At 40.1% G+C, this 27743-nt stretch overlaps 2 protein-coding genes across 3 annotated transcripts in view; one reads left to right on the top strand and one right to left on the bottom strand.

Annotated features, from left to right (window-relative positions):
* The window catches only part of otud7a (OTU deubiquitinase 7A), a 59528-nt gene extending 50754 nt beyond the window's left edge, over positions 1-8774 (top strand). The window contains exons 10-11 of one of the 2 annotated variants that reach the window (XM_057836080.1): positions 2745-2829; positions 4616-8774. In XM_057836080.1, the coding sequence (XP_057692063.1) occupies positions 2745-2829; positions 4616-6169 (1639 nt within the window). In that variant the 3' untranslated portion in view covers positions 6170-8774. The remainder of the gene's footprint in view (positions 1-2744; positions 2830-4615) is intronic. The other variant, XM_057836079.1, reaches the window with a different exon arrangement.
* A 12826-nt stretch (positions 8775-21600) lies between these two features.
* klf13 (Kruppel like factor 13) overlaps positions 21601-27743 on the bottom strand; it is a 39972-nt gene continuing 33829 nt past the window's right edge. Inside the window, exon 2 of the mRNA XM_057836171.1 lies at positions 21601-26572. Coding sequence (XP_057692154.1) covers positions 26232-26572 — 341 coding nt within the window. The 3' untranslated portion in view covers positions 21601-26231. The remainder of the gene's footprint in view (positions 26573-27743) is intronic.

The raw sequence follows: 27743 nt of genomic DNA, 5'->3' as shown, positions 1-27743 counted from the left end.
GCTAATCAAAATGTTTGTTCTTCTTTTTCCCCAATTTAGACTCGATAAGAGAATCGAATCGTTAAGCAATATCGATAATGGAATCGGAATCGTAAAAATCGTATCAATTCCCATCCCTAGTTATACTCAGAAAACACGAACTGATTTCCAAATAAATTCAAAGAAATTAGAACAGCAAATCCCTACTAAATTTTTGTGTTGATGGCTGGTTTGAGTTTGATTATATACTCTGCCTCAGGTCACTTCAAAGCGTGAGCACACAGAGAACCAAATTGTGATTGTTGTCAGTCATTCAGAGGCTTTCCCAGCGATGGGCCTTGCTGAAGCTGCAACACCCGCTCTGATTTAGCAAGGAGTTTATGTAAGGGTTTCTGTTACACATTCCGACCAGTCAGGGGGTTAAGTTTATCCTCCAAAACGCTGCAATCTGGGAACCTTGCAGATACAAAAAAAAAAATGTACACAAGGAGTTCAGCCTCTAATTTGTTCTGTTCCCTTAACAATTTTCCCACAACTGTGAAATTTTGTCATAGTCACTGAAATGCTACTGCTTTGACTTGACATGATACAGTGTATGAAGATTGTTATTTTGGTTACTGGAGCAAAACTGATTGTTTTGGCTGACTCCACAATTTTCACATCAGGCTAATGCAAATCAACATCTGCAACTTATTTACATTTGTTGTAGCATTTCACGGAAACCATTCATGAAAAAAATGTGGGGATTATTTTATTCAAAGACATTTTGTTTATGTTGAACCATTTATTTAATTTGTCTCTTTAATTTTCAATTATTAATTGGTTTACTTTTGAGGGAGGCTGAGCCTGTTAAGCACTTTGGGCACTGAAATGTAGATCAAACCGGTATTTAGGGGGGAAAATGCTAGCAATAAAGGAGTTTAGTGTCAGATAAGTGTGAAGTGTGTGTACTAAAACATTTAAAATTAACTAGGGCGTAGTACCTCAACGATAATCTATCAACTGCGAATGCGTGTCATTACCTTGTGAACCTCCGTCATGTATACTTTTTTTGCATCACTTTTTTGAGTATAGCCTTTCTTTTGGAAGCAAAATATTCCCATAACATTTTAGGAGAGGTCCCACCACCATCAATCCAAATCTTATCAAATGACAATTTGTACGACCTCTCTTTCTTTTAAATATTGGCACATCCGATCCTGAGTAGAGGATCCCAGCGAACCACCAAAATGAGAAATCACCACCATATGAGCCATCACACACTTCATCTTGTAGTCACATCATTAGCTGTATGACTGTCAATGCAGCATCTGTTGTGACAAATAAAATACTTAGACTAAAATAATTAGACTGTCATTACTTTCAACACAACACACCACAGCACAAGCAGTGCCAAACTTCACACTTGTGTCCCAGCTTTCCAACATTCCCTTAAGCACTTGGCACAAACACTGTTATACAGTGGTATGAAAAAATATCTGAACCTTTTTGAATTTCTCACATTTCTGCATAGAATCACCAATCAAATGTGACCTGATCTGATCTTTGTCAAAATCACACAGATTTAAAAACAGTGTTTTAACTAAACCCAACCAAACATTTATAGGTTTTCATATTTCAATGAGAATAGCATGCAAACAATGACAGAAGGGCGAAAAATAAGTAAGTGAACCCTCTGCCTAAGGAGACTTAAAGAGCGAAGAAACCAATTTTTACCAAACAATTTAAGTCGGGTGTGTGCCCAATCACCGATTAGTGGTTTAAAACTGCCCTGCTCACTATAAAACACGCACCTGGTAAGAATTGAATGATGAGAATTAGATGAGAAGCATTGTCTGATCATGGCTCGGTCAAAAGAGCTGTCTGAAGACCTGCGATCAAAGATTGTTGATTTGTATCAAGCTGGGAAAGGATACAAAACCATCTCCAAAAGTCTGGATGTTCATCAATCGACAGTCAGAGAAGTTGTCTACAAATGGAGAGATTTTGGCACTGTTGCTTCTCTCCCAAGGAGTGGACGTCCACCAAAGATGACACCAAGAGTTCAGCAGAGAATGCTCAGAGAGGTAAAAGTTTATCAGGATGTTTTACAGGAAAACCTGAGGCCGTTTGTCTGACAGTTGGACCTAAAAAGAGGATGGATGCTGCAACGAGACAATGATCCAAAGCACAGAAGTAAATCAACTTCAGAAATACACATTCAGAAGTGACCAAGTCAAAATCCAGACTTGTACACCATTGAGATGCTGTGGCATGACCTACAGATAGTGATTCATGCCAGACACCCCAATGATCTGACTAAATTACAGCAGTTTTGCAGGGAAGAATGGGCTTAGATTAGTCCTGATCGATGTGCCAGACTGATCTGCAGCTGCAGGAAGCGTCCGGTCGAAGTTATTGCTGCCAAAGGGGTAGGCCACAAAATATTAAATGTGATGGTTCACTAATTTTCCTCCCTTCTCTCATTGGTTGCATACTATCCTCATTGAAATATAAAAACCTATATATGTTAGGGTGCTTTTAGTTTAAGCAGACATTGTTTTTTCATCTGAGTGATTTTGAGAAAGATCAGATCCTACTTGATGGTGATTTTATGCAGAAATGTGAGATTCAGATACTTTTTCATACCACTGTAGCTGTGGTGCTAATCCCAAATGGTAAAAATTTGCAGGTCGACTTCTTCCACCACCATTCCTTGTCAGTGCTGTAAAAATAGAAGCATGAGCTGACTACTAATGCTTAACCTTATACATTTTCTGCTGCAGCCTCATCTTGTCACTGGAGGCCAAACTGAACCTGTTGCACAACTACATGAATGTAACATGGATCCGAATTCCATCTGAAACAAGGGTAAGCTCTTTCTGGACAGCTGTGTCTTTGTAAATGTTCTACAGCAGTGTTTCACAACCTTTAGCCATCAAAGGTATATTAGGCATTAAAAAAACTTAAAGCTCACAACCAAACAAAAATGTTATGAAGTGCATACAGTATATATTAGGCCTGAACGATATATCGTTTAAACATCGCCATCGCGATGTGCGCATGTGCAATAGTCCCATCGCAAGGACGTGCGATAGTTTTTTAATTTCATTTTTTTAAATCCACAAACGTTTGTTTTGAGGAAGGAGAGGGGAAAAAAAGCGCACAGCTTCTCTTTCTCTCCAGCAAGTCATCGGCTCCTCCCCCTCCCCCTGCAACAGCGGAGTGGAGGGAGGAGGGGCCGAACAGCAGAGCGGAGGGAGGAGGGCCCGTTCTCAAAGTGAAAGCAAGCAATCAACACGTTGGAGGAGCAAGGAAGACTGTATCCAAAAGGAGTTTTGGAAGTATTTTGGCAAGAACAAGACTATAAGGGACAAAAAACAGCCCTGTCGGCAGTGCCTCGCCATGGTTGCCTCAACAAGAAGTAATCTGTCAAGCATGTGGGACCATTTAAAACGCAGGTATCTATGCATTCCTGCTACGAGCTCCCCATCAGAGGCTTTTTAGCACAGGTGGGAACATTGTTACGTGCCAACGTTATTGTCTCAAGCCTGCTATTTTGGATAAACTAATAGTCTTGGCCAAAAACCTATGAGACCCAGTTGAGAATTGCTGAGCAAGGAAGGTGGACGATATGCAGACAAATACATAACACAGCTGAAGGAATGTCTTTTCTTCTTTTAATGTGACAGCTATCAGGAAGGCAGGAAATTTGGGAGTTAAAATGGTTCTGTTATTCATCACAGTTATTTGCAGTTATTCAGTTCAATTATTTACAAGTTCAATTGAGTTTGTTTCTTTTATATTTAAATTTATTGTAAACCGTATTTTTCAAATAACTATATATAGTACAGCTGCACATAAAGTTTTGATACTTAATATTTTTGTTGAAATATTTTTACAACTTTGTTGCCGTTTTGCAGTTTTATATTGTTATATTTTGTGTAAACAACTCAGGGGACTAATGCACTTGCACTTTTATTAGTCAGATTTAATATTTAAGTTCAAATATGTTGACAACTTTGTTGTTTAACTGAGGTTTTTATGTATTGTTATAGTTTGTGAACTCTTGTCATATTTAATATTTTTGTTCAAATATGTTGACAACTTTGTTGTTTTACTGAGGTTTTTATTTATTGTTATAGTTTGTGAACAACTCTTTTATTTGTCATATTTAATATTTTTGTTCAAATATGTTGACAACTTTGTTGTTATTTTACAGAAGTTTTTATTTGTTATATTTTGTCAAAAACTAAGGGGACTAATGCACCTGCTCTTTTATTTATCATTTAATGTATTTGCTGCTGTTGAAGTGTAAAATATTGTATTCAATAAATGATCTATTTTGTGCAGACATGACTTCCTGGATACCTTCATACAGAAATCTTCATCATTAACAAATTAAACGGTATTATATGAATACACTGTGGTCACGGTGTGTTATGTAAAGTATTTCCAAACAGCTATTCAAGTAATTTAGTGAAAATTTCTTTAAAAAAAGATAGATCTTTTTTTTTTTAATATCGCAATATAATATCGCAATATATTGCAAACCTAAAAAAAATCGCGACAATAGTTTTTTCCAATATCGTTCAGGCCTAGTATATATACAGGTATACTGAACTTTGATCTAATGATCTCCGTGTGTGCAATCCAGGCTCCCCTGGCTCAGCCTGAGTCACCGACCGCATCCGCAGGTGAGGACGTGCAGTCCCTGGCTGAGTCCATAGACTCTGACCGCGAGTCTGTTGGCAGCAACTCCAATGTCAACACGGGCAAGATTGGAAAGGACAAAGACAAAGAGAAGCAGCAGCATCGAAAAGACAAAGACAAGAGCCGGGCCGATTCTGTAGCCAACAAGCTTGGTAGCTTCAGTAAAACTCTCGGAATCAAGCTAAAGAAGAACATGGGGGGCTTGGGTGGCCTGGTGCACGGCAAAATGAACAAGTCCAACTCCGGCTCAGGTCGAAATGGGGAGAATGGAGCAGAAAAGATGAAAAAGAAAGACTCTAAGATAACCAAAGGAAATAAAGATGAGTCAGGACACTCGGCCAGCTCCACGTCCTCTGAAAAGGCCACGAGCCCCTCCCCTACAGATAGAGGCAAAGCCTCCAGTTCGTCCCCCACCGACAGAACTGACAGCGCAGGAAAGGGCTCGGGTGACAAGAGCCTCGAAAATTGGAAATACAGTACGGACGTTAAGCTCAGCCTCAATATCCTCCGGGCCGCCATGCAGGGCGAGCGCAAGTTCATCTTTGCGGGTCTACTCCTCACCAGCCACCGACATCAGTTCCACGAGGAGATGATCAGCTACTACCTGAGCAATGCCCAGGAACGCTTCAGCCAGGAGCAGGAGCAGAAGAGGAAAGAGGCTGAGAAGAAACCCCCGGTCCCCAGTGAGGTGGCTGCCAAGAAACCAGAAAACGAGAGCGTCTTCCAAAGGGAGAGGTCGGACAGCTCGCCCCTGGAGAGCTGCTCTCCCATTCCGCCCCGCCACACCTACACCCCGCAACCCCCCGCGGCTCTCAAGGTGAAAGGCAGAAACAGCCCCGTCCCCACAGCCCCTCACGTCTCGTTCCCAGTCCCTCCGCTAACGCCACCTGCAGTCGTCCACCACGTGACCCACTTTACCCCTGCGCCTTACTCCTCCCCCAGTTTTGGTGCTAAAAGACTTGGACCTGTTCCCGTGTCCGCCCACTACAGCCATACCCCTCCCATCCAGAGGCACAGCGTGATTCACCTACAAGATGTCAACATGCAGTCCTCCGTCTTACCAGACCCCTACAAGCCCTTGGTGGGCAGCCTCAAGACGTGCGCCACCTACCCACAGCAGAACCGCACGCTGTCCTCACAGAGCTACAGCCCCGCTCGCTTGTCGGGTGTGCGCACCGCCAACACCCTGGAAACGCTGGCGTACAACATGCCCGGGGACCACAAGTCCCACACGTACACCAACGGATTTAACGCGGGAGACATTCAAGACTGCCTGGAGTTCGCCGACGAGGACAACTCGTCTCACACCTGGCTCAACCAAGACAAAACCAAAGGGCGGAGCTCTGGAAGCCCTCTGTACTGCTTTCAGCAGCGCCGCTGCAAGAGGGACAACTGCTCCTTCTACGGCAGGCCCGAAACGGACCACTACTGTTCCTACTGCTACAGGGAGGAGCTCAAGCGCAGGGAGAGGGAGAGCAAAGTGCAAAGGCCCGCATAGCCACCGCCGCCAAGGGAACGATGCTACCTGCACTTTGCATCCACAACAACACGATGGCAAACCTCTTATTTCGTTAGATGAATGCTCTTATATTCCCACCCCCTTTCCCTTGTTAGTCAAAATGAAGGAAGCTTGAAACGGTGAGCAGCTTTGGCCAGATTATTTTGTGCTTTTTTTTTTTTTTCTAATTTAGTCTTTTACTTGTTTTAGAGTAAAAGTCATACTCCCTCTTTGAAATGTCACAAAGAGGAAGCTCCTTATTTTTCATTGTAGAAAAAAATACAATCTCATGTTGTCGGGAGAATTTTAGTGAAAACGTTTGGATGCAATACCTCTGCTTGGTTGCTTAAATTCTCTGGAAGATTTCAAGTTGTTTTGCAATCAAATGAACGTGAAGGGGAGATTGGTATTAGCCTCGGAAGCAATAAATTGGCGATCTGCTACTCTCTCCCCCAATTTTGTCTATGCACCAATAATATATAGATACTGTAGGTTAACTGTGTCCTGTAAATTGTCAACAATTGTCACGGTGTGCTCCCAGGAGCAAATTTTAAATACAGGAATTCAAACATGTACGCAATATAGCTTAACTCATTGGCTGCCATTACCGGTGATGGACAAACCAGAGTTGCTCTAAAAATCAACTAATTTAACTTTGGTATATCACCACTTACATGCCTGAAACTAAGGAAACAGATCAACAACCTTCCTACTGTTCTAATGGCTAATGTTATTTCATAAATTAACTCATTAAATTCTATTGATTGCAATAGATCTCTAATCCATTTTGACTGCTGCTAGCCTCTCCCAGTTAAAATGGATTGGATGACTATCGCCATCAGTAACAGGTAAGTGTGTCTATTGCTAACATATAAAAGTTGTAAAGACCATGATCCATGACAGACTGTTACTCCCAGTCAAAATAGATTGGACATCCATTCCCATTTGATGTTTATTGCTGTCCATGGCAGTAAATGAGTTAATGTTGGATTAGATTTGAGTCACAATACGATATTCTAAAAGTGGCTTTTTGAAAGGAATTTCCTGTGCCAAACACCGAACAATGGAGCGCTTTTCAAATATGCAGTGTTCATGGTGTGTCCATCAGAGTTGCCTGTCTAATACTCCTAATTGGTAAGTGTCTTAGATGAGAAGAGTCGTGGGTAGTACGAGCAAGAGCCGATGCGTATTTGTCAGAAGTGTTTTTTACGTGTCCGCCCCTGTAAGCCCGCCCACCCGTCTGTCTCGCACGCAATCACGGGTGTGCAGTCATGCTTTCTATCACTCCGTGGTGAGCGGTCCAGTGTGACAGTGTGCGTCTTTTGTCCACATGTAGAGGCCGTTTAAAGAAGCACCTGCTGCTATAAGAGCACCTCAAGCCTTTTGTGATCATCAGTGCTTTAACCAATCAGTGGGTTCGGGGGAGGAGGGGGGCTGGGGGGACAGCAAAAAGTGCTTCTTGCTCTTTGAACATGACGACTGTAAAGAAGCCGTGTTTGTGTTGCCGTTTGTTCTGGTGATGCTGTATGCCGATAATGTACCATGCTGTCCTTAACAAAGTGTGTCCTGGCCAAGGATGTCCACTGCGGTTTGCTTCTGTCTCTCCTGTCCACTGCAGTGTCGCTCCTCCTCCTCCTCCTCCTCCTCATCTTCGTTTCTACGTGACCCCCTTCATGGACTCCCACCATGTTAGGACTGTAAGATATGATTTTTGTATTCCTTTAAGACTTTTACACTACTTTAAATTATTGATTTGCACATTAGGTACAGATGTATATATGAACAAAATAATAGTTTATTGTTACAAACATGTGTCTTGGTCTTTATTTTCCAAGAGAGAGAAAATCATGAGTCTGAAACCAGATGATAATGGCTCGAATTGATGGTGTTCCATTCCATCTTGAATGAATTGTGCAGGGTATTTAATTACATGGAACCTAATGTCATGAGAATTTAGTTGGAAATGTTATGAACAGTTAAGTACTAGATTAGTTTCAACGCAGCTATTTTCCAGCAATCACTTCCTGCCATGTTGAGCCCTGTTTCATCGTACTCCAAAATATGACATATTCAATGAAAATGTAATAATCTCAAAGTCATACTTGCAAGCCGTCAGTCTATCCATTTTCCATAAACTTAAACTGGGAGGGTTGGCTGTAAATGATCATGTTTCAGTGCCAGTGATGACAACAGATCTATAATCCTAGTTCAAAAATGCTTTTTAAAAATACCATTGAACTTCAAACTCATTTTCAAACTCAATTATGTTTAGTGTTAGTATAAGAAGTCTCTTGTCCATCAGCTAACATCAGTGTGAAGACAAAGGGCATACGTTTGCATTAGGGACTGTGGGGACATAACACTACCAACTTTTCACGATGCGCAAATTGTCCCCACCAACTTTTAAGCAACGTTTTTCACATTATACTAGTATAATGAGTTCAGTTATATAGGTCGTTTGGATTGTCCTCCCATATGTTGTAAGTCTGGAATTGACCCTACCATAATTAAGTGAATTATTTTCATTATGTTCAAACTTCTATTAATAATAATAATAATAATCCTCAAACGCATGTTTGATTGGCTGATGACTTGCATGTATTTAAAATGTATTAATTTATTTTCTACATTATTTATTCAAAAAATGTTATTTGCAGCCAATGCAATTTTTTCAGATAATCATACATTAATCATAATTGAGGTTAAAAGTTTTCATTTTTTGTTGAGTTTGGCTGTGCTTGTTGACAAAAGCAGTAGTGTTTTACCTGAAGGAAGGCTCCATTTTTATTTTTGTTATACTCCCCCCCCCCGTTATATTTAACTTATTTATTTAGACAGACAATGTTGAGTGGTCTTATAAGAAAAATGTTTATTTTTTTTTTTTTTGCATTCCTGGATAGTTAAGAGATTATTAACAAGTGTTTTACGAAAAGTTACGGGTTCGCGGTGAATCAGTAACAGGCACACTTTTGCAAAATAGATGTTTATTGATTAGAAAATGCAGAATGAATGAGATTTATTGATTACAATCCTACAAAAGCAAGCAAACAAGTATCAAAAACAAGCATAACAAGGGTAACGATGACACTAGATTGAGTTTGTCAATCCCAGAATCCCCGCGCTACCGTTACAGCACAACCAGGTGTTCCTTAGCAATGAAAATCACTTACTGTGACAAATGAGCGGGAGCCAACGCTCCGGTAAGGCGGCGAAGGAACAAAGCCAGGCGATCCGTACATGACCCGCTGGCGGACTTCTCTGGTCGCCCGGAAATGCCCGGTTTTTGTAGGAACGCGCCACACGGGGGCGGAGACGGCCAACCTCCGCTCCCAGGCGGCGCGGCCCCGTCCAATGACAAAGCTACTTTTGGTTCAGCCACTCGAAAAAGGGGCTTTTCATTGCGTGGTTCCCAGGTTGTGCCGTCGGGTAGCAGATGTTGTGTTCCCATGGTAAATATGAGTGCTCGTGAGATTCCCTCCTAACTATGGAGAAGTTGTTACAATTTAGGTCACAGAGACAATCATACATCACAAACGCATAATGTAATATTTTGCCCCATCAACAAGTTTGTATTTATTGTGTATGTTAATATAATTTGAGTTATGTTTAAATATTGCAATATAAATTTGCTAATAAAATCCAGACATTTATTCTATAAGTTATCAAAACTAGTTACTTAGTAGTTTTTGAAAACAAAGGTTTGAATCGAACGGTGTATCACCCTAACCAATACACGTTAAAGTTAGTATAAGTCAAAACAGATTTATATTGCATTGATTATTTAGCCTATCAATTAATTAGGTTCATATTCCTGAGAACTGTGGCCCTGAACCCCGTTTACCCAATCTGTTTGGTCTTATTAATGTCCCGTCCTCAGCAAAAAGTGTACACGCGGGTTATAATGTTATATCGTCCCTACCAATGTTGAGACCAAACCGACGCCCTTGTTGAGTACACAATGAATTTTTTTTTTTTTTTTTTAAATCATCGTTTCAGGCCTGCTTAGTAATTTTACACTTGTTTGGCAGCTAAGAAAGTTAAAGAACAATGCATGAATTGAAGTCGCCATCAACAAGCCAACCTCTTCACACCTCATCCAATGGTGAGTACCCATATAGAAAAAATAATGAATTTTACACTGTAGAAAACAAAAAGGTTGCCTGAATTTGACATTTCAAGCCAAAAAAATCACTGGGACTTTTGAGTTTTTAATTAAAAAAAAAAAACTAAAAAGAACAAAAAGATAACGCTGTGAACTCAACATCCTAAGTAAACTGGACTTTGGATTAAGTAGTTTCGGCTCAACATTTTAAGCATAGGCAGAGTTTGTCTTATGGGGCAGGGGGGGCATAATATATTGATGACCCCAAAACGCAGTGTCAGCAATAAAATTAACTTACAAGAATACAGTATTTAAAATAATAAGTTGACAATGAGCATTTTTTGTTTCCCATCATTCTTCAGGGAAATTCTAAATCAGGCTGCTCAGGCAATACTTTTCATCAAGATCGTCATCCATTGAATTTGGTACGGCCGCCGGTGTCATGCCAATGTTGTTACCCCAGTCAAAAATTTTATCCACTGGGCGGAGCCATATGGAGGTAGATTTGGGTCTTTATTATTCAATCAGAAAAAGTTGCTTCAATTAAAAAAAAAAGTAGCTTCAATCCAAATATATATTTTCAACCAAAAAAAATCGCTTCAATCAAAAAAAAATTGTTTGAAAGCAAAAATAAATTTGAAACTCAAAAAAATGCACGTGAAAGCTATTTTTCTTTGATTACTTTAATTTGTATTTATTTATTTATTTATTGTATTGAAGCAACTTTTTGAAGTAATGTTGATTTGTGTTTGGGCCACATTTTGGCTAGGACATTTTTCTCTTTATTATTTTTCAAAAAATAAGTTGCTTCAAAAAATATTGATTTTCAAAAAGAAAAATCAATCAAAAAAAAAATAAAAATTTTCAATTATAGAAAAAAATTTTTGAATGCAAAAAAATATTTGAGATTGAAAAATTAGCATTTGAACACTTAATTTTTCATTGAAAAAGTTTTCTTTGATTGAAGCAGTCCTTTTTGTGTTTGGGCCATATTATGATTAAGACATTTGTGTCTAAATCATTCAATCCCCAAAAAAGTTGCTTTAATCAAAATATATATATATTTTCAATCAAAGAAAAAAATCATTTTTAAAAATATTTTTTTCTCTAATTTATATATATATTCTAAATTATATGCAAAGCAAATGACTGTCTAAGGTGCTCGAAAAATAATTTCGACCCATTATAAAAATGTTTTTTTGTTCATTTCATTCGTTTTTGTTGCAGTTTTATTGCTTTATAACTTATATATATGGGAAAGGCAATTACATGCAATGACACTTTTCGGCCACCAGGGGAGCACAGCCCCCCCCCCTTTAAAATCCGCTCATGATTTTAAGTAAGATGGACTTAGGTTAACTTAAATTTATCCTTCGCTCCAAATGAGTATATTACCCGGGTCGCCACCGCTGCAGTGGAGTATGCAGACAACGGAGCTAAATACCTTGGCTGACAGCTCAATTGCCAGATTGAAACGTAGCTGTGGCCAACAAACTAAATCATGCAATTTAATTCAACACATTCAATCAAGTTCACATTATTAACTTAATAAAATTTGAGTTAAGTCTACTTAAAATTGTAAATTAGCATGACTGATAGAAAGTTTTCATTTTTACATTGTAGTAATTGATTACGCTGATATCGAACTTAAATTTGCCTTTACAGTTGTCAGGTTTTTTTTTATGTCTAAGTGAACCTTACTCTGAAAATGTCATGGAAGCAGCCAGTGTTCGGCATGTGTATGACCTTTGTAGTTGTGTGCACAAGTGTGTAATGCAATCTTGTGGAAAAGGTTTTTATATAGTGTTTACGTGCCATTTTTTCTTAAACATAAAAAAGCCGTCATAGCACCCTTCATTCTATTTAAAGTGCTAGTTTCAGATAGAGTAAAAATGCAGGAGCAGCAGGGATGAGTTGGTGGAGTGAGAATAAAGAGAAGGTTACTCCGTGGGTGGCAGCCTGGCGTGCATGTGTTCGTGTGTGTTCGTGTCCAATCTTGTGACCGGACGGACACGTGGGTTCAACTCTCCCTTTTATGATGGCTCACATCACTATTATGGACAACAGCTGGTAATTAATGTTTAAGAATTTTAAGAAGTGTGAAGGAATGCAACCTCCATGTGATGTCTCACAAACAAGGTCAGAAGGGTGTTGCTTGTCTAGTTGGCATCACCCACAACAGGATGTACATTGTACCACGCCGTCCTTACAGAGACTGCCTTTTTAAACAGGATGCAGTAGTTGTGCTCCCTCCCCTTTTCTCCTTTGCCTGGCAACGACCTCACACAGTCAACATGGCTGCCTCTCATCGTGGTTGCCTTCCATGACCTTCTTGAGCTAAGCCACTTGCTGCCGGTGCCAGCCACCAAAACCCGAGCTCAAGCCACTGTCCACTGTGCTTATAGTGGGTGGCCTTCCATTACCTTTTGTGTATTTACTGCACCCTATTCAATCACACAAGTGTGAATGGGTATGAAAGTGTGTGTCAATCGTCTGTGCACTCATACATTCAACCTTGAGTGTGGCTGCCTATGGAAGCTGGTAAGCCAAGCAGAAAAGGTGAGAGTGAAGAAACCTATCAGTCAGAGGCTGAGCACCTCCTCCACTTCTGCATCAACGTCCAGTCTATACTGTAAGGGCGCAGCCTCACTACACACCAGAAAGTGTGTCATCATCAGGGAGGGCCGACACGTGACTGAAAGAGACCCTGAGAGAATCCCACCCCTACCCCCAACACACACACACACACACACACACACGCATCACTCTCTAGCTCGCTGTCTCCCTTTAATACAGTGTTTTTTTTTCTTACAAAGAGTGGTGCTAATGTTAGCTAATTATATTTACCCGTGGACACCATCTGGGGAGCCTGATGACCGAGGAGAAAGAGGAGGGGAGGTGAATCAAAAGGAGACATGATTAGGCAGGGTGAAGCATATACAATTCAGCAATGTGAGGTGGGGAAGCCATCACCTGTGAGTGTGGCTATGTTGACGTCCTATTCTATGCTACCTGATCGCTAATCCTGGCATCGACAATCTCTCTACCTGGGTGTGTCTAACTGCGCCCAGTCATGCGTGAACCCACTCAGACGTGTGGTAGTCCTACAAAAATGTGGAAATGCTGCACGGGGGCCGCCCCAGGGTCCCAGCATCACCCAAATCAATTAGGGAGGGGGCGCAAACACGGACCACCCCCCCTCCCACAGCCAGCATCATCCCCCCCAGGGACCCAGGGCAGCCCCACCCCCGCGACCAGCCGCGCCCCCATTAACTGGCCCATAGGGAAGGGATGAAGGGACGCGCGACTGGAGCCCCGACCACCCCACCCCAACAACCGATAGCCCAGACGAAGAGGATGCCCCGCCCTGGGTGCCCCGCCGTATAGAAAAGTGTGGGACCCACCTACCGTCCTATTACTTTGGCTGCCAGGTCCCCGACTGCCAGCCACTACCCAGCACTGTGATGGGGCTGTGTTGGGAGGATAATGCAGTGTATGCATTAAAATAGGAGAGCCTGGCTAGTATAGTGGGACCGCCGCTTGGAACCTCTTCCCAGCCGCACATCCACCGCCCTTCGTCGTAGCTCCCTCGTGGAGTATGATGTGTGTGATGCGTTAAAAGGGATGTGGTAATGGTGAGGTTAGCAGTGGGAGGGCAACTGTCATGTCACCCCCCCCCCCCCCCCCCCCCCCGCCCAGCCGCCCCACACCCTCGGTGTATGATGCATTAAAATCAAGATGGAGCCGGCACGGGACTTTGCAGCACCGTTTTGACTCTCTCCGAAGACCTGAATTATTATGTATGTGCCTAAAGTGAAAGATGCGTATTCACAGTGCAAAGTGAAGAGTGCCTGAGTTAAGAGGCAGGCGTAAGTACTGGCGGGCGGGGTCCCGCTACAGGGCGAGAGAAGGCGCGCCTGACGAGTCTGTTCTGGGATACTCCAGTTGCATGAAAAGAGAAACGCAAGACCTAGTATCAAAAACTTAAAACAATACTCAGTCATATCAGTTTCAGTTTGGATTGTCACTTTCAATGAAGTATTGACTTCAATATGGGAACTACAGAGGTATAAAAAAGTATCTGAACCTTTTTGAATTCCTCACATTTCTGCATAAAATCCCCATCAGATGTGATCTGATCATAGTCAAAATCACACAGATGTAAAAACAGTGTCTGCTTTAAGTAAAACCATCCAAACATTGATAGGTTTTTATATTTTAATAGGGCTAGCATGCAAACAATGACAATAAGTAAGTGAACCCTCTGCCTAATTAGACTTAAAGAGGAATTGAAACCATTTTTTACCAGACAATTTACGTCAGGTGTGTACCCAATCACTGATGAGTGGTTTAATGTTGCCCTGCCCACTATAAAACACACATCTGGTAAGAATTGTCTTGATGAGAAACATTGTCTGATATCCATCATGGCACAGTCAAAAGAGCTGTCTGAAGACCTGCGATCAAGGATTAATAATTTGTATAAAGCTGGGAAGAATACAAAACCATCTGGAAAAGTCTGGATGTTCATCAGTCGACAGTCAGAAAAGTTGTCTACGAATGGAGAGAGTTTGGCACGATTGCTTCTCTACCAAGGAGTGGCCATCCACATAAGATGATGTCAAGAGTTCAGCGCGAAATACTCAGAGAGGTAAAAAAGAGAACCCTAGAGTGTCTGCTAAAGACTTACAGAAATCGCTGTCACAGTCCAATATCTCCATGCACATCTCAATTATAGGTGAAACTATAGCCAAGTTCATGGGAGGACTCCACGGAGGAAGCCACTGCTGTCTAAAAAAAAAAAAAAAAACATTATTGCTCGTTTTATGTTTGCAAAAAGGCACTTGGATACTCCACAGAGGTTTGTGCAAAATATTTTGTGGACTGATGAAACCAAAGTTGAATTGTATGGGGATAACACAACGGCATGTGTGGAGAAAAAAATGGAACAGCTCACTAACATCAACACCTTATCCCCACCGTGAAGCATGGAGGAGAGAGCATCATGATTTGAGGCTCTTTTGCTCTCTCAGGGCCTGGACAACTTGCTGTCATTAATGGAAGAATTACTTCAAAAGTTCATCAGGATGTTTTGCAGAAAAACCTGAGGCCGTATGTCAGACAGTTGAAGCTATAAAGAAGATGGATGCTGTAACAAGACAATGCTCCAAAATGCAGAAGTAAATCATTTTCAGAATAGTTTCAGAAGAACAAAATACACGATCAGGAGTGGCCAAGTCAAAGTCCAGACTTGAACACCATTGAGATGCTGTGGCATGACCTAAAGACAGTGATTCATGCCAGAGATCCTAGGAGTATGACTGAACTACAGCAGTTTTGTAGAGAAGACTGGGCCAAGATTTGTCCTGATCGATGTGCCAGACTGATCTGCAGCTACAGGAAGCGTCTGGTTGAAGTTATTGCTGCCAAAAAAAAAGGGGGGGGGGGCACAAAATATTGAATGTGATGGTTCACTTACTTAATTTTCCCCCTTCTGTCATTGTTTGCATACTATCCTCATTAAAATATGAAAGCCTATAAATGCTTGGGTGGTTTTAGTTAAAGCATACAGATTTTTCATTTGTGTGATTTTGACAATGATCAGATCACATTTGATGGTGATTTTATGCAGAAATGTGAGAAATTCCAAAAGTTTCAGATACTTTTTCATCCCACTGCATATTGCATTATTTTGAGAGTCATCTGTAATATTTAGCATTGTGAGGAAGTCACATTTTAGAAAAGAAAGAAAAAGATCCCAGCACATGTAATTGTTCAACAATTTCAGCAAGTATTACAGTAAAAGATTTTTTTTTACATCAAATCCCTTCCTCTATTTTTCCGGATTTTTTTTTTCTTTTTTTTATTTTTTTTTAAATAAAAAGTGAACAGTATTAAAAGATTATTTGCCTCTCAAAATAGTTAATAATTGATTATTTGTTGATTAATCTTGGCAGCCCTCAATTGAAAGCCATTTTATTGAAGGCATTGGCATTACCCCGCTAAGATAAAAAGCAAGCCTTTAGAGAACATGATAGTTATGATGGCCAACCAAATGGTGCTACTGGTGCCAAGCATGGCAGCTTGTGGGTTTGCTCATGTACTGTCCAGAATCACCAAGCAGAATTTGAAATTTCAAAGGAAGGAAGAGTCCTCACCTCAGCAATGTGTCACCCCGCCTATTGTTGATACCTCCTAGTTACAGTAAATATTTGCACGGCTAAAATAAAGGAACAAGGTGTACTTCCTGTTTCGACAATAATGCTTGCCTGTGTGAGAAAGTCTCCACCCTGCTACCATAGAAAAAATGTTGCGTAAACCAATGAAATATAATCCTAAATGAGTTGAGGGGGGCCATGTTTATTTGTACAGCCCATTTCATAGCAATGGCACCCCAAAATTGGTCGACAGACTACTTGATGGAAAGAAAACTGAAACCCCAAAAGCAAACAACCCCCCCCAAAAAACACATAAAAAATAAAACAAGCAAGCCCCCAAAAAATTTTAATTGAGTCATATAAACATGACTCGGTTGCCATTATTGAACATGTTTAATTTAACATCAGTATTGTGAACAGGCTGCTCATTCATAGACTTCATAACATAATGACGGGACATGGGGCTCGGGGCCGATTAATTGTTTTTGTTCCAACTGTAAAGCGTCTTTGAGCATTGGAAAAAAGCGCTGTAAAAATACAATGTATTATTATTATTATTATTATTATTAATAGGGGGCTATCTCGGTCAAAGCTGACCGAGTGGAAACACAAAGTTTTTTTACGTTGAAAATTCATGTGAATAAATGCTTAAAACCCTTAATTCTTTATAAATATGGACTCAATTCAATTCTCAATTCTTGGGTAAAAGCAAAAAAAAAAAAACAACAAAAAAACGGACAGTTAGCATTTATATTACGTAAATATGTCGAATGTGCTACTACTCTTTAAGCCACTGTGGCGCCGCCTTATCCCCACAAAGAGCTTTTTACATTGAAAATTATTGTGAATAAATGCATAAAACCCTGAATTCTTTATAGATATGGATGTAAAACAGTCTCGATTCTTGGTTAAAAGCAAAAAAACCGGGCAGTTAGCATTTATTTTATGTAAATTTTGACGCCAATGCTATAGCGGTTAATTCCTCCTATTGATTTTTTTCACAACGTTTCAAAATGCATGCATGGTACAAAAAATATTAGGGTTGGGAACCTCTTGGTACCTCACGATATGATACGATTTCCGATATGAAGCTCACGATAACGATAATATCACGATATAGCAATACAGTAATTATCGATACATTGGTCAGGAAGTCATTCTACAAAACAACTAATAAACAGAAAAACAAGCTATCTTCATCCTTCTGCTGTAAGTTTACGTCCAATCCATTTGAACTGGGAGTGTGGCAGCAAATGAACCACTCCCACTTTGAGCAGGCTCCTCCCACTTCTATAGCCATGAGTGGCAGCCAATTAATGCCAGGCAAGGAGTCATTTTGGGCCATTTCAGGTTGATTTTCAGTCACATCCTGTTGATTTTGGGCCATTTTATGGCCACTTCATGTTGATGTTGGGTTACAGAACAGGAAGTGAGCCGGGAATCCCACAAATGAATAAGCAGTGACTCAAACTCAAAAGGAAGTTACCTGTAAATGCCCTAAAATAAACAGAAAGTGATAGAGGCGTGCGAAATATTTCGATTCTTAGATTTTTCACGATTCGGCCGTGGAAGATTCGAGAACGATTAACAAGCATCCAAATTCCGATTATTGAATTATACCAGGTAAAGTGGAAATAAAACACAGTCAGCGCGGTCTTCAGGACGCAATGAGGAACGGACCGATAGTAAATATCATGTTCAACTCATGCCGCTAGATAAAAAAAACAATAAAAAACTATTAACTGACTGCGGCCGTCAGCCGCTACAAACAGCGCCCAGTTGCTAGTTGCTACAAGCATACGGCTATGGTAGCTATCACATATATCTAGAACTAGATGTGAAATGACAGACGACGGCCGTGTTAGATCATATAACAAGAACTAGATGCGAAATGACACTTTCCCGCGCTAGTAAACAGGCGCCATCTTAAAGCAGTAGACTTTTCTAGAAGGCTCTGTTGAAGCGAACCTAATTACTTTTTATCTAAAAAAAAAAAAAAAATCAGCAAAATCTTGACTTGAATCCATCTTTAAGTGATGAAACCATTTTAAAACTTTCACGTCGGAAGTAGACAGAAGGGAAATTATGGAATAACGGGAGCAGTTTTGACAACTTTAACGGTTGATTCACAACATTAAATTAATTGAATGTAGTTTAAAGCTGCCGATACAGAATGGGGACTTGAGTATTTTATTTACTGTTTTTAACAGTTAACTTGATACTGAAATAGTAGTTTGTTTAGCCTGAGAGGATTTTTGAACAATTTTGGAACTAGTGTACAAAAAATTTAAAGCAGGGGGGAGGGGGTTTGTGGTGCATCAATAATCGATTTATAATCGATTCGGAGCCTCTGAATCGTAATCGAATCGTTAGGTGCCCAAAGATTCCCACCTCTAGAAAGTGACCTGTAAATGCCCTGAAAATCGGAAAGAGTGACTGTCAATGGCTGCCATTGAGTTAACTGAAACACTATTATGTAGTAAATTTTGGTAGCAACTTGTTGGTTCCTTTTTTTTTTTTTAATAAACATTGATACCTTTTTAAAACGATATCTCGATACTTGGCCTGAGCGTATAGATAACCTTTTGGGATGCAAAGTATCACGATATATCACCGTTTCGATATATTGTCACACCCCTAAAAATATAACAATTACCTTGAATCCTCGAACAAATCACTCCTGAGACAATCCTTCCTGTTTGTATGCGGTACAGCTTTCGTACTTTTTCAACCTAAATCCGGCATTGGATCGCTGCATGTGTTTGAGAATAACTGCGACTGGCTTTGACCGACTGAAGCGGAGTGTGGGACAACCCCCTACTTGAAGGCGTGGTGTAGTGTTTGGGGAATGTGTCCCGTCAATATCATTATGAAGTCCATAGCTCATTTTACTTATAAAAATAAAACTGCCTGAAAAAATGTTTACAATATTCTAGCCTGCATGAGGAAGTCACAATTTGTATGTTATCTAACAGCTAAAATTCATTGGATGCATTTATACATTTGTTTCATCATGAAACACACTTGAAAAAACAGTCCATACAAGTTGGAGCTGCATATTTTATGATTTTATTTCCAAATGTAAACTTCACTATTCCATGCATACGAGTTATGACAACATACATTATTCAACAATCTTGTTATTTTTCATATTTGCATAGGACATGGTCACAATATATCGTCTAACGTAAAAAATAATGCCATAGAAAGGTACAGCAGAGCAGCTAAGACCAGCACATTACATTACATGTGGTTGGAATCCAAGTTACTGTACAACTGTAATACTTGTTGAGTGTAGTGATTTTGGTTTGCTGAGAGGAAAATGAGACAAAAACAAAACACCTGAAGGTTAACGGTGAGGTCAGAGGAGAATGTACTGGCCGTAGCTGAGTCGAGAATTATTTACACATTACATTAGAGTGATGCCGGCCCGGAGAGGGATGCGGGCGGGGTCGGGCAAGGGATGGGAGTGGCGCGGCACCTTGGAGTTACTACAACAGGCAACTGATGGTGATGGACAGAGGAGAAACGCACACGAGGTATAAAGAGAGCGACATTGCACTGAGGACTAACAGGGAAGAGGCCAAACTCTTCCTTACACGGGGCTGCAACGTCCGACTAGTCGCAGCATACATACCTCTTATATTTAAAGATTGTAGATGTAAGAATAAAAGAAAAAAGGTCCATTATCAAGCCCAGCCTCAGCCGAACCAATTACTGCAACATTCATGTTTCCCTTCATAGCCTTTGGTAACAACACACCAAAAAAAATCATGCCGTCCCATGAAACCCTCTCAAAATGCTACTCACTAGTTTTATAGAAGGGGAAAAAATTGTTTGAGGGAAGACAAGTTCTGTATTTGTCCTTGACTCTTGAATGTTGTTCATTTTTTAATTGGCTCCACACAGAGCCCCTAAGGGCAAGTACAAGGAGAGATTACACCTGGGAAACAATCAGCGGAACGTACCATGTGCGCAAAACTCACCGTCAGGACACATTTGTCGCCCCAAAACAACAACAACAGCAACCATCGGTTCCATGGAAGCAGCAACACGTGAAGCGCAAACGCAACTTTTCAATCCTTTGGAATGCTCGGGCTTTGTCCGTTCAAATGATCCACGAGGGGGGCTGTCAAAAGCCGTTTTACATCACTTGTGTAACATACAGCAACCAAAAGATGAAATTAAATAAATGGGAGAGGGGGCTACACAACTAAATGGTTTAAAAGCAGAAAATATTTCACCTAGGATATCAAATATGCACATTTGCTTCATTAAATCCTGTACATGTCACAAAAGCATTTTAAAAAAAAAACTGTACAATGTCTGATAGTAGCTATTTACCCTTTAGCGTGTTTTTTGTGTTTTGGCACACAGTTGCATCCATCAACCCTGTACTTTTGACATCAACTATGTATTTTACATATCATTTTTTAAACGTTGTCACTTTAAATATGCTTAGCTCACCAGCCAATTCTATTCAATTTACAATAACCAGTCAACCAATAACTCATTAACTGCCATTGAAGGCGATAGATGTCCAGTTCTTTTGACCCGGGTGAGGCTGGCAACCACTCCCATTCAAAATGGATTGGACGTCTATCCCCATCAGTGGCACTAAAACAAGATCATTCACCGACACTGTAAGTGACGTTATTCAATGCATGTTAAACAACCACAGATAGTATGCGTGTGGCTCATTTTGCACATTTTTTAAAACTGAATCAAAAGCATGTGAAGGACCCTGACATTTTTTGATTCTTGTTTACATATATAAAACACAACCTAGTGATTTATTTACAGAATAAAAAGCCTCCTCATTCAAGCACAAACAAATAATCCGAAGTTTATTTGTGCTACTTGTCAAGCAGAAGCTATACCGCATATTTGGAAAAGATACGAACGAGAGGTATGATCCTGAAACCTAAACATACTTTTTATATACCACTAAAAGAAATAATATAATTTAGGACTATATATGGAACTTTGCTAACTTTAATGGGCCCTAATTTGAAGAAACAAAACAAGACCAGAAATGAAAATACATAGAGGTCAGGAAGTTTCATTTACTAACAGTCACCCATCTATGGAACATTCCCTGTTGGTGCAACGTGGAGGAATTGTAAAGAACTTGCCTCCATCTACCTGACATCACCTCTCTGCAGAGTGGATGGCTGTTTTTTTAACAACAAAACTTTAACCATCAATGACCCGAAGATGCCGGAAACTTTCATGGGCTGCCATTGAGGGCGCTAGACGTCGGATATTTGACGTCTATCACAATCAATGAAAGCGAATGTTACAAAGAAAACGACAAATCCACCCATCCAAAAACGTATATTATTTGTCATAAAAACAGTAAAAATGTACAAAATGGTGTTCGATGGCCTTGTGTGGAATTGTTCAAGTAGTTTCGGTACAGTGAGCGTATGGATGGATAGGATGAAAAGATTGGCGACGACATCTATTAAGGGGTTGAGTTATTTCAGCCTTGGGGTGCCCAAATGTGAAGACGTAAGAGAGGGTGTTCAATTGCACTGACCAGCAGTGAGAACAAGTAATTCGTAACACCCATGAACATCTCATGAAACCTGAGGTAATTGTGCCGTTTATGGATCAAGAAAGCATCCTGCCGCTAAAAAAGCTCAGTTTTGTTCAAGGCTGTGTTGTATCTAAGGGTTGCTTTGTCTTGAGGGGGATGTGACAGAGCTGCTTCTTTGAAAAGAAAAATGGCTGCCAGGGCGGAGGCGGCGGGGACAAGGCCCACCATTCATGGACGTACACCTGCCATAGTTGTTAACATGCGCGTGGCGCCGGCCGGGGGAGAGGGGTGAAGCGAGAACGCGCCACTCGCCATGGCAACAGTCTGGGTGGATGCGATGGGATCAAAGTGATGCGGATGGCTGGATTTCTAAGCAACTATGAAGCACACTGTACCGGTTGGAATAAGCGGTGTACGGTTCTTTCTTTTGTTTTTGCATGACGACTTCCTTGTGGTCAAAGAGGTTGGAAAGCAGCTGTTTAATAAAGCTTGGAACTGTTGGCAGCGATCAATTTTCAATCAGTTTGCCTGAGAATTAAGTTAATGGGATGTTTTAAGATTTTAAGACTAGCATACTACTGTAAATCAGCCTGAAATTTTGGGATCAACTCTAAAACCTATTTTAACCTCTCTAGTGAATTTGATGTTCAGTTGGTCAATGTTTCACAAATTTGACCAAAAGTACTGAAACATTAAACAATTGGAAACGTATTTAAAAGTCATGGTTAAATTACATTCATCTGAAATTAAGAGTAGGGAATCTTGGGGCACCTAACAATTCGATAATGATTCAGAGGGTACAATTCGATAATCGATTATTGATGGCCCCGCCCCAAGCTATTAGCTGCTTTCAATGTTTCGTACATTAGTTCCAAATTTGTACAAAAATCCTCTCAGGCTTAAATAAACTACTATTTCAGTATCAACTTAACATTTCAAAACAGTAAATAAAATACTCAAGTCCCCATTCTGTATCAGCAGCTTTAAACTACATTTAATTAATTGTTGTGAATCAACCATTAAAGTTAAAACTGCTCCAGTTATTCCATAATTTCCCATCTGTCTACTTTCAACATGTGAAAGTTTAAAAACAGTTTCATCATTTAAAGAAAGATTCAAGATTTTGCCGATTTTAGATAAAAAGTTAATTAGGTTAGCTCGGAAGGTTTGCTACTTCCAGAGAAGTCTACTGCTTTAAGATGGCGGCTGGTTACTAACACCGGCGAATCTGTCATTTCGCATCTAGTTCTTTATACATGTGATATCTACCGTGTCATGATGTTTACTCTCAGTCCGTTCCTCATTGCGTCCCGAAGACCACGCTGACTGTGTTTTAGTTCCGCTTTACTTGGAATATTTCAATAATCTGAATTTGGATGTTTGTGAATCGTTCTTGAATCTTCCATGGCCGAATCGCGAATAAGCTAAGAATCGGAAATTTCGCACACCTCTATTGTGTATGTGCGTGAGTAGCAGTGTTGTTAATAACGGCGTTAGAGTATTACGGCGTTACTAACGACGTTATTTTTTTCAGTAGTGAGTAATCTACTTAATTACTTTTCTCATCTTTGCAACGCTGTTACCGTTACTGTGTTACTTTGCGTTACTACATTGGTTGAATGATTCGAGAAAAGTCGAGACACGGAGAGAGAAGAGCAGGAGTGTGAAAGAGATAGTTGTGACACCGTTGCACACGCGATGCTAGGCTAGGTGGCGCCAATAATGCCTGACAGTAACCAACAGCCTACAAACTACGCCCACATGATGCTACGCTAGATATCACATTTATATGAACTAGATGCGAATGGCAGACTTGCCGGCGTTGATAAACAGCCGCCATCTTGAAGCAGTAGACTTCTTAGAAAGGCTCTGTTGTAGAGAACCTTCCTAGTGAACCTAAGTAACTTTTTTTCTAAAATACTCAATCGGCAAAATCTTGACTTGAATCTATCTTTAAATGATGAAACAGTTTTAAAACTTTCACATGTCGAAAGTAGACAGAAGGGAACTAATGCAATAACGAGATCAATTTTAACAACTTTAACGGTTGATTCACAACATTAAATTACATCCAAACATAGCAAAGGTTACTGTCTAGTTATCGCAATATCCACAATACCCCTGTGTCTAATTAAGTTTAGGGTAAAGAATTGGGCTAGGTTGACTGTCCCAAAAACCCTTTGAGCTTCACATAGTGTGACCTATGTTTTTTTTTTTTTTTTTAATGGGAAAAAAAAAAAAAAAAAACATTAAAAGTAAAACCATTTACTTTGCCAAGTACCTAGTCACTCTTACATTCAGGTAACTGAGTTACTAACTCAATTACCTTTTGGGAGAAGTAATTCTTAACTGTATTTAATTACTTTTTTAAAAGTTAGATTAACAACACTGGTGAATAGTAACTGACATCACAAAATGCCTGCGCCAAAAATTGTGGTCATTTTTTTGCATTGAAAACTAAAATAGTTTGAGAAATAGCATTTCACTTAAAGGTATTTTATACTAAGTGTTGTCTGTCCCTGTAACAATTTCACACACGATTTATGATTTTATTTTATTTTATTTTATTTACCCTTACAGGGCACTGTTAACTCACTGGCTGCAACTGACATCACTAGACGTCCAATCCATATTGACTGGAAGGGGTCAAAATGGGTCTAGCGCCATTAATGGCACTCAAACGCAAGCATTCGCAGCCAGTCATTCTGGTTTCAATGAATTGGACGTCGATTGCCATCATTAGCATCCAATGAGATCAAAAATCAATTTTAGAGTGTTAGTTGGGGCAGTAAACAGTGTTTATTTCGTTTTTTTTTTTTAATGAAATGTATTTTTGTTTTTAAATGTATTTATAATCATAGAAAACTATATTAAAAATACAATACTGTTTAATAATCTTTTTTTTTTTTTTTTTTAAATCATATTAATAAGTGCTAATATGACAACGAAAAAAATAATGACAAAAATAGTCACATGCCCTATATAGGATGAAAGGTCTTAAGTGTTCTAATTGTTTTTTCTCATGATCAAAAATATTCACTCGCTCTATAAAAAGGGTTAAAGGTCTTAAGTGTTAACTTTTTCTAGGTAGTACTAAACCCCCACCCCCCACCCCCCACCCCGGGTTGGGGAGCTGGCTTGCGTAAGCAGGAAACGAGGGTGTCCTCATCTCAAATTCTGATAAACCTGTCTTGTTTTATCAGGATGCGCCTTCTCCCGTCTGAACGTCACAGATAGCTCTACCAACACTTTGCACTCAGTTTACCCCCCAGCTCTCTTAAAAATGACAGCGACAAAAAGCATTCAGATGAGACTTGATGTCTCGACAGGACAGGTAGAGCCAGACGAGTGACATATTAGTGTTCCTGATGTTTATTTTCTACAATGTTTGCGGTTTTAAAATTATCCCTGGGCCTCAGCTATTCCAGTGTGGTCCACATTGTAGCTTATTTGTGTCCATTTTTATTTAAACAGCTGCTTTCAAAAGTATCTTTACAACCCAATTCTGTGGATGCTGATAGCTTTGAAATTATGTGTATTTTGAACTGAAAGAGGCTGGCAGCGGTTCAAATGAATTGGACGTCTAATCGGCGGCAGACAATGAGTAAATTCAAGGAAGTGATGTTGTAAAAGAAAGAGTGCAATAGTGTGTTGAGTGTAAGGCTGATATATGACATACTGTGTATGTATATGTGAGGACTGACTGTTTCTCTCCCCTCGTTCAAGCTAACAAGGCCATCCCTGAGAAGGGCAAAAAATTCAACCTGTGGTTGAACTTCAGAGTAAAGTGATGAGTATATTGTGCAGTTGGTGCCAAGTATCCTGGTGTTAAAGAAACTGTCTTCAAGCCTGAGGTGTGTTATTTAGAGCATGTGTGTGTGTGTGTGTACCCTTTCTCATCACCCGTTTTACAGAAAGCAAAAAAAAAAACAAAAAACAATGAAAGACAAACATTTTTTGATAAGACTCATCAGGGCGTTTGTTGTCTTTCTTCGTGTTTGATTGTTGTACAGAGACCAAGCGCGCTCAGAAGAAAAGTCGAAACATATGGTCGAGAATGTAAATATTACCATCTGGGAAAGGCTTTACCTTCTTATAGGATCACGCAAGTCATTGCACTACAATAAGCAGTTCTGTACAGTATGGTACACCACAGCAAGCGTAGGATTTAGCAAAGAAGGGGGTAGCCGCTGACGTGTGCAACAACACAAGTGTTATCATGACGAGAACACACGCCTTTCCCAAAGTGCGATGTTCAGTTTAAGGCGAGTTGGCAGGGCTTAGGGCGGGGCTGAGGGCGGGGCTGAGGGTGGGGCTAGAAGCATCTGAGCGGCTGTAGTCGCTGAGGGAGCCGGGACGCGCCGCATGGACCGGCCCGCTGACCCCGACCGCCGCGTGGGGCCTCTTGAGCATGCCGGGCTGGAAATCCGAGTGGCGTCGAGCATGCTTCATCAGGTGGTCGCTTCGCATGAAGCGTTTGTCGCAGAGAGGACAGCCGAACTTCTTTTCGCCCGTGTGGGTACGGTAGTGGCGGGCCAGCTCGTCGGAGCGGGCGAACTTCTTACTGCAGTCGGGCCAGGTGCAAGGGAACGGACGCTCTCCTGCAAGGGGGCAAAAATGACACGTTATTAGTAGGGGTGTAACGATACATCGATCTAGAATGATATATCAATGAAGTCATCAGGAAAAGACAACACGTACTAGTAGTTTAACCCTTATGTGCTGATTTTTTTTTTTTTTTTTTGCAACCCATAGGAAAAAATATTCCCTTTGAAGTGTAATCAGTCATTTCTGAATATTTTTTTTACTTTACCACTCAAAATGTTCAGTGGCATCAGACCTATCCATACATACTGTATGTTTTTATTTATTTATTTATTTTTGATGCCCTCTATGGACAATAGAAGCAATATTGTGCTGAGAGCAAAGGTAACTGTCATTTGCATATATATATAAAAAATTATATTCAAATTGGAATATTCAATACGGACAAATTAGAGCCTTTGATATGTTTATCATAACATTAAAAACATTTTGGAACGCAACATTTTTGGAATGCAACATTTTCAAATTTTTTTGTGAACATTCCATTTTGGAACGTTGCTTTGAAGTGTAATGTCAAAGTCATTTCTGAATATTTTTTTTACTTGCGACCACTCAAAATGTTCAGTGGCATCAGACCTATCCATTCATATATAGTTTTTTTTTTTTTTTTTGATGCCCTCTATGGACAATAAAAGCAATATTGTGCTGAGAGCAAAAGTAACTGTCATCTGCATATATATAAAAAACACATTCAAATTGGAATATTCAATACGGACAAATTAGAGCCTTCGATATGTTGATAAATCATAACAAAGTTGTTTTGGAACGCAACATTATGAATTTCTTCAACCTCTGGTAATGGAGGAAATCATGTTTAAACCCCCAAAAATGACAATGCTAACGGGCACAGCCATTTTGTGATATCACTTATACTCACGCACATAAACATTGATAGACTTCAGCACAAGTGCATATGCATATGAGTATTGATGACATCATGAGGATAGGCAGGAATTTGGAATACTTGCATTTTATTGGCTAAAATGGTACTACTGATGTTGCTAAAATGTCTGCCCCCGTGTTGGAGCATTTAGAGTTATTCTGTCCGATTTTCAGGGCATTTACAGGTCACTTGCTGTTCATTTTAGGGCATTTACAGGTCATTTCCTTTTGAGGTTTAGTTACTGCCTATTGATTCAGGTGATTCCCAGGTCACTTCCTGTTCTG

This window comes from Corythoichthys intestinalis, chromosome 5 (assembly GCF_030265065.1).
Source record: "Corythoichthys intestinalis isolate RoL2023-P3 chromosome 5, ASM3026506v1, whole genome shotgun sequence".
In the NCBI taxonomy this organism is placed as follows: domain Eukaryota; kingdom Metazoa; phylum Chordata; class Actinopteri; order Syngnathiformes; family Syngnathidae; genus Corythoichthys; species Corythoichthys intestinalis.
Note: the sequence above shows the minus strand (reverse complement) of the source record. Positions and strands in the feature narration are given on the sequence as shown.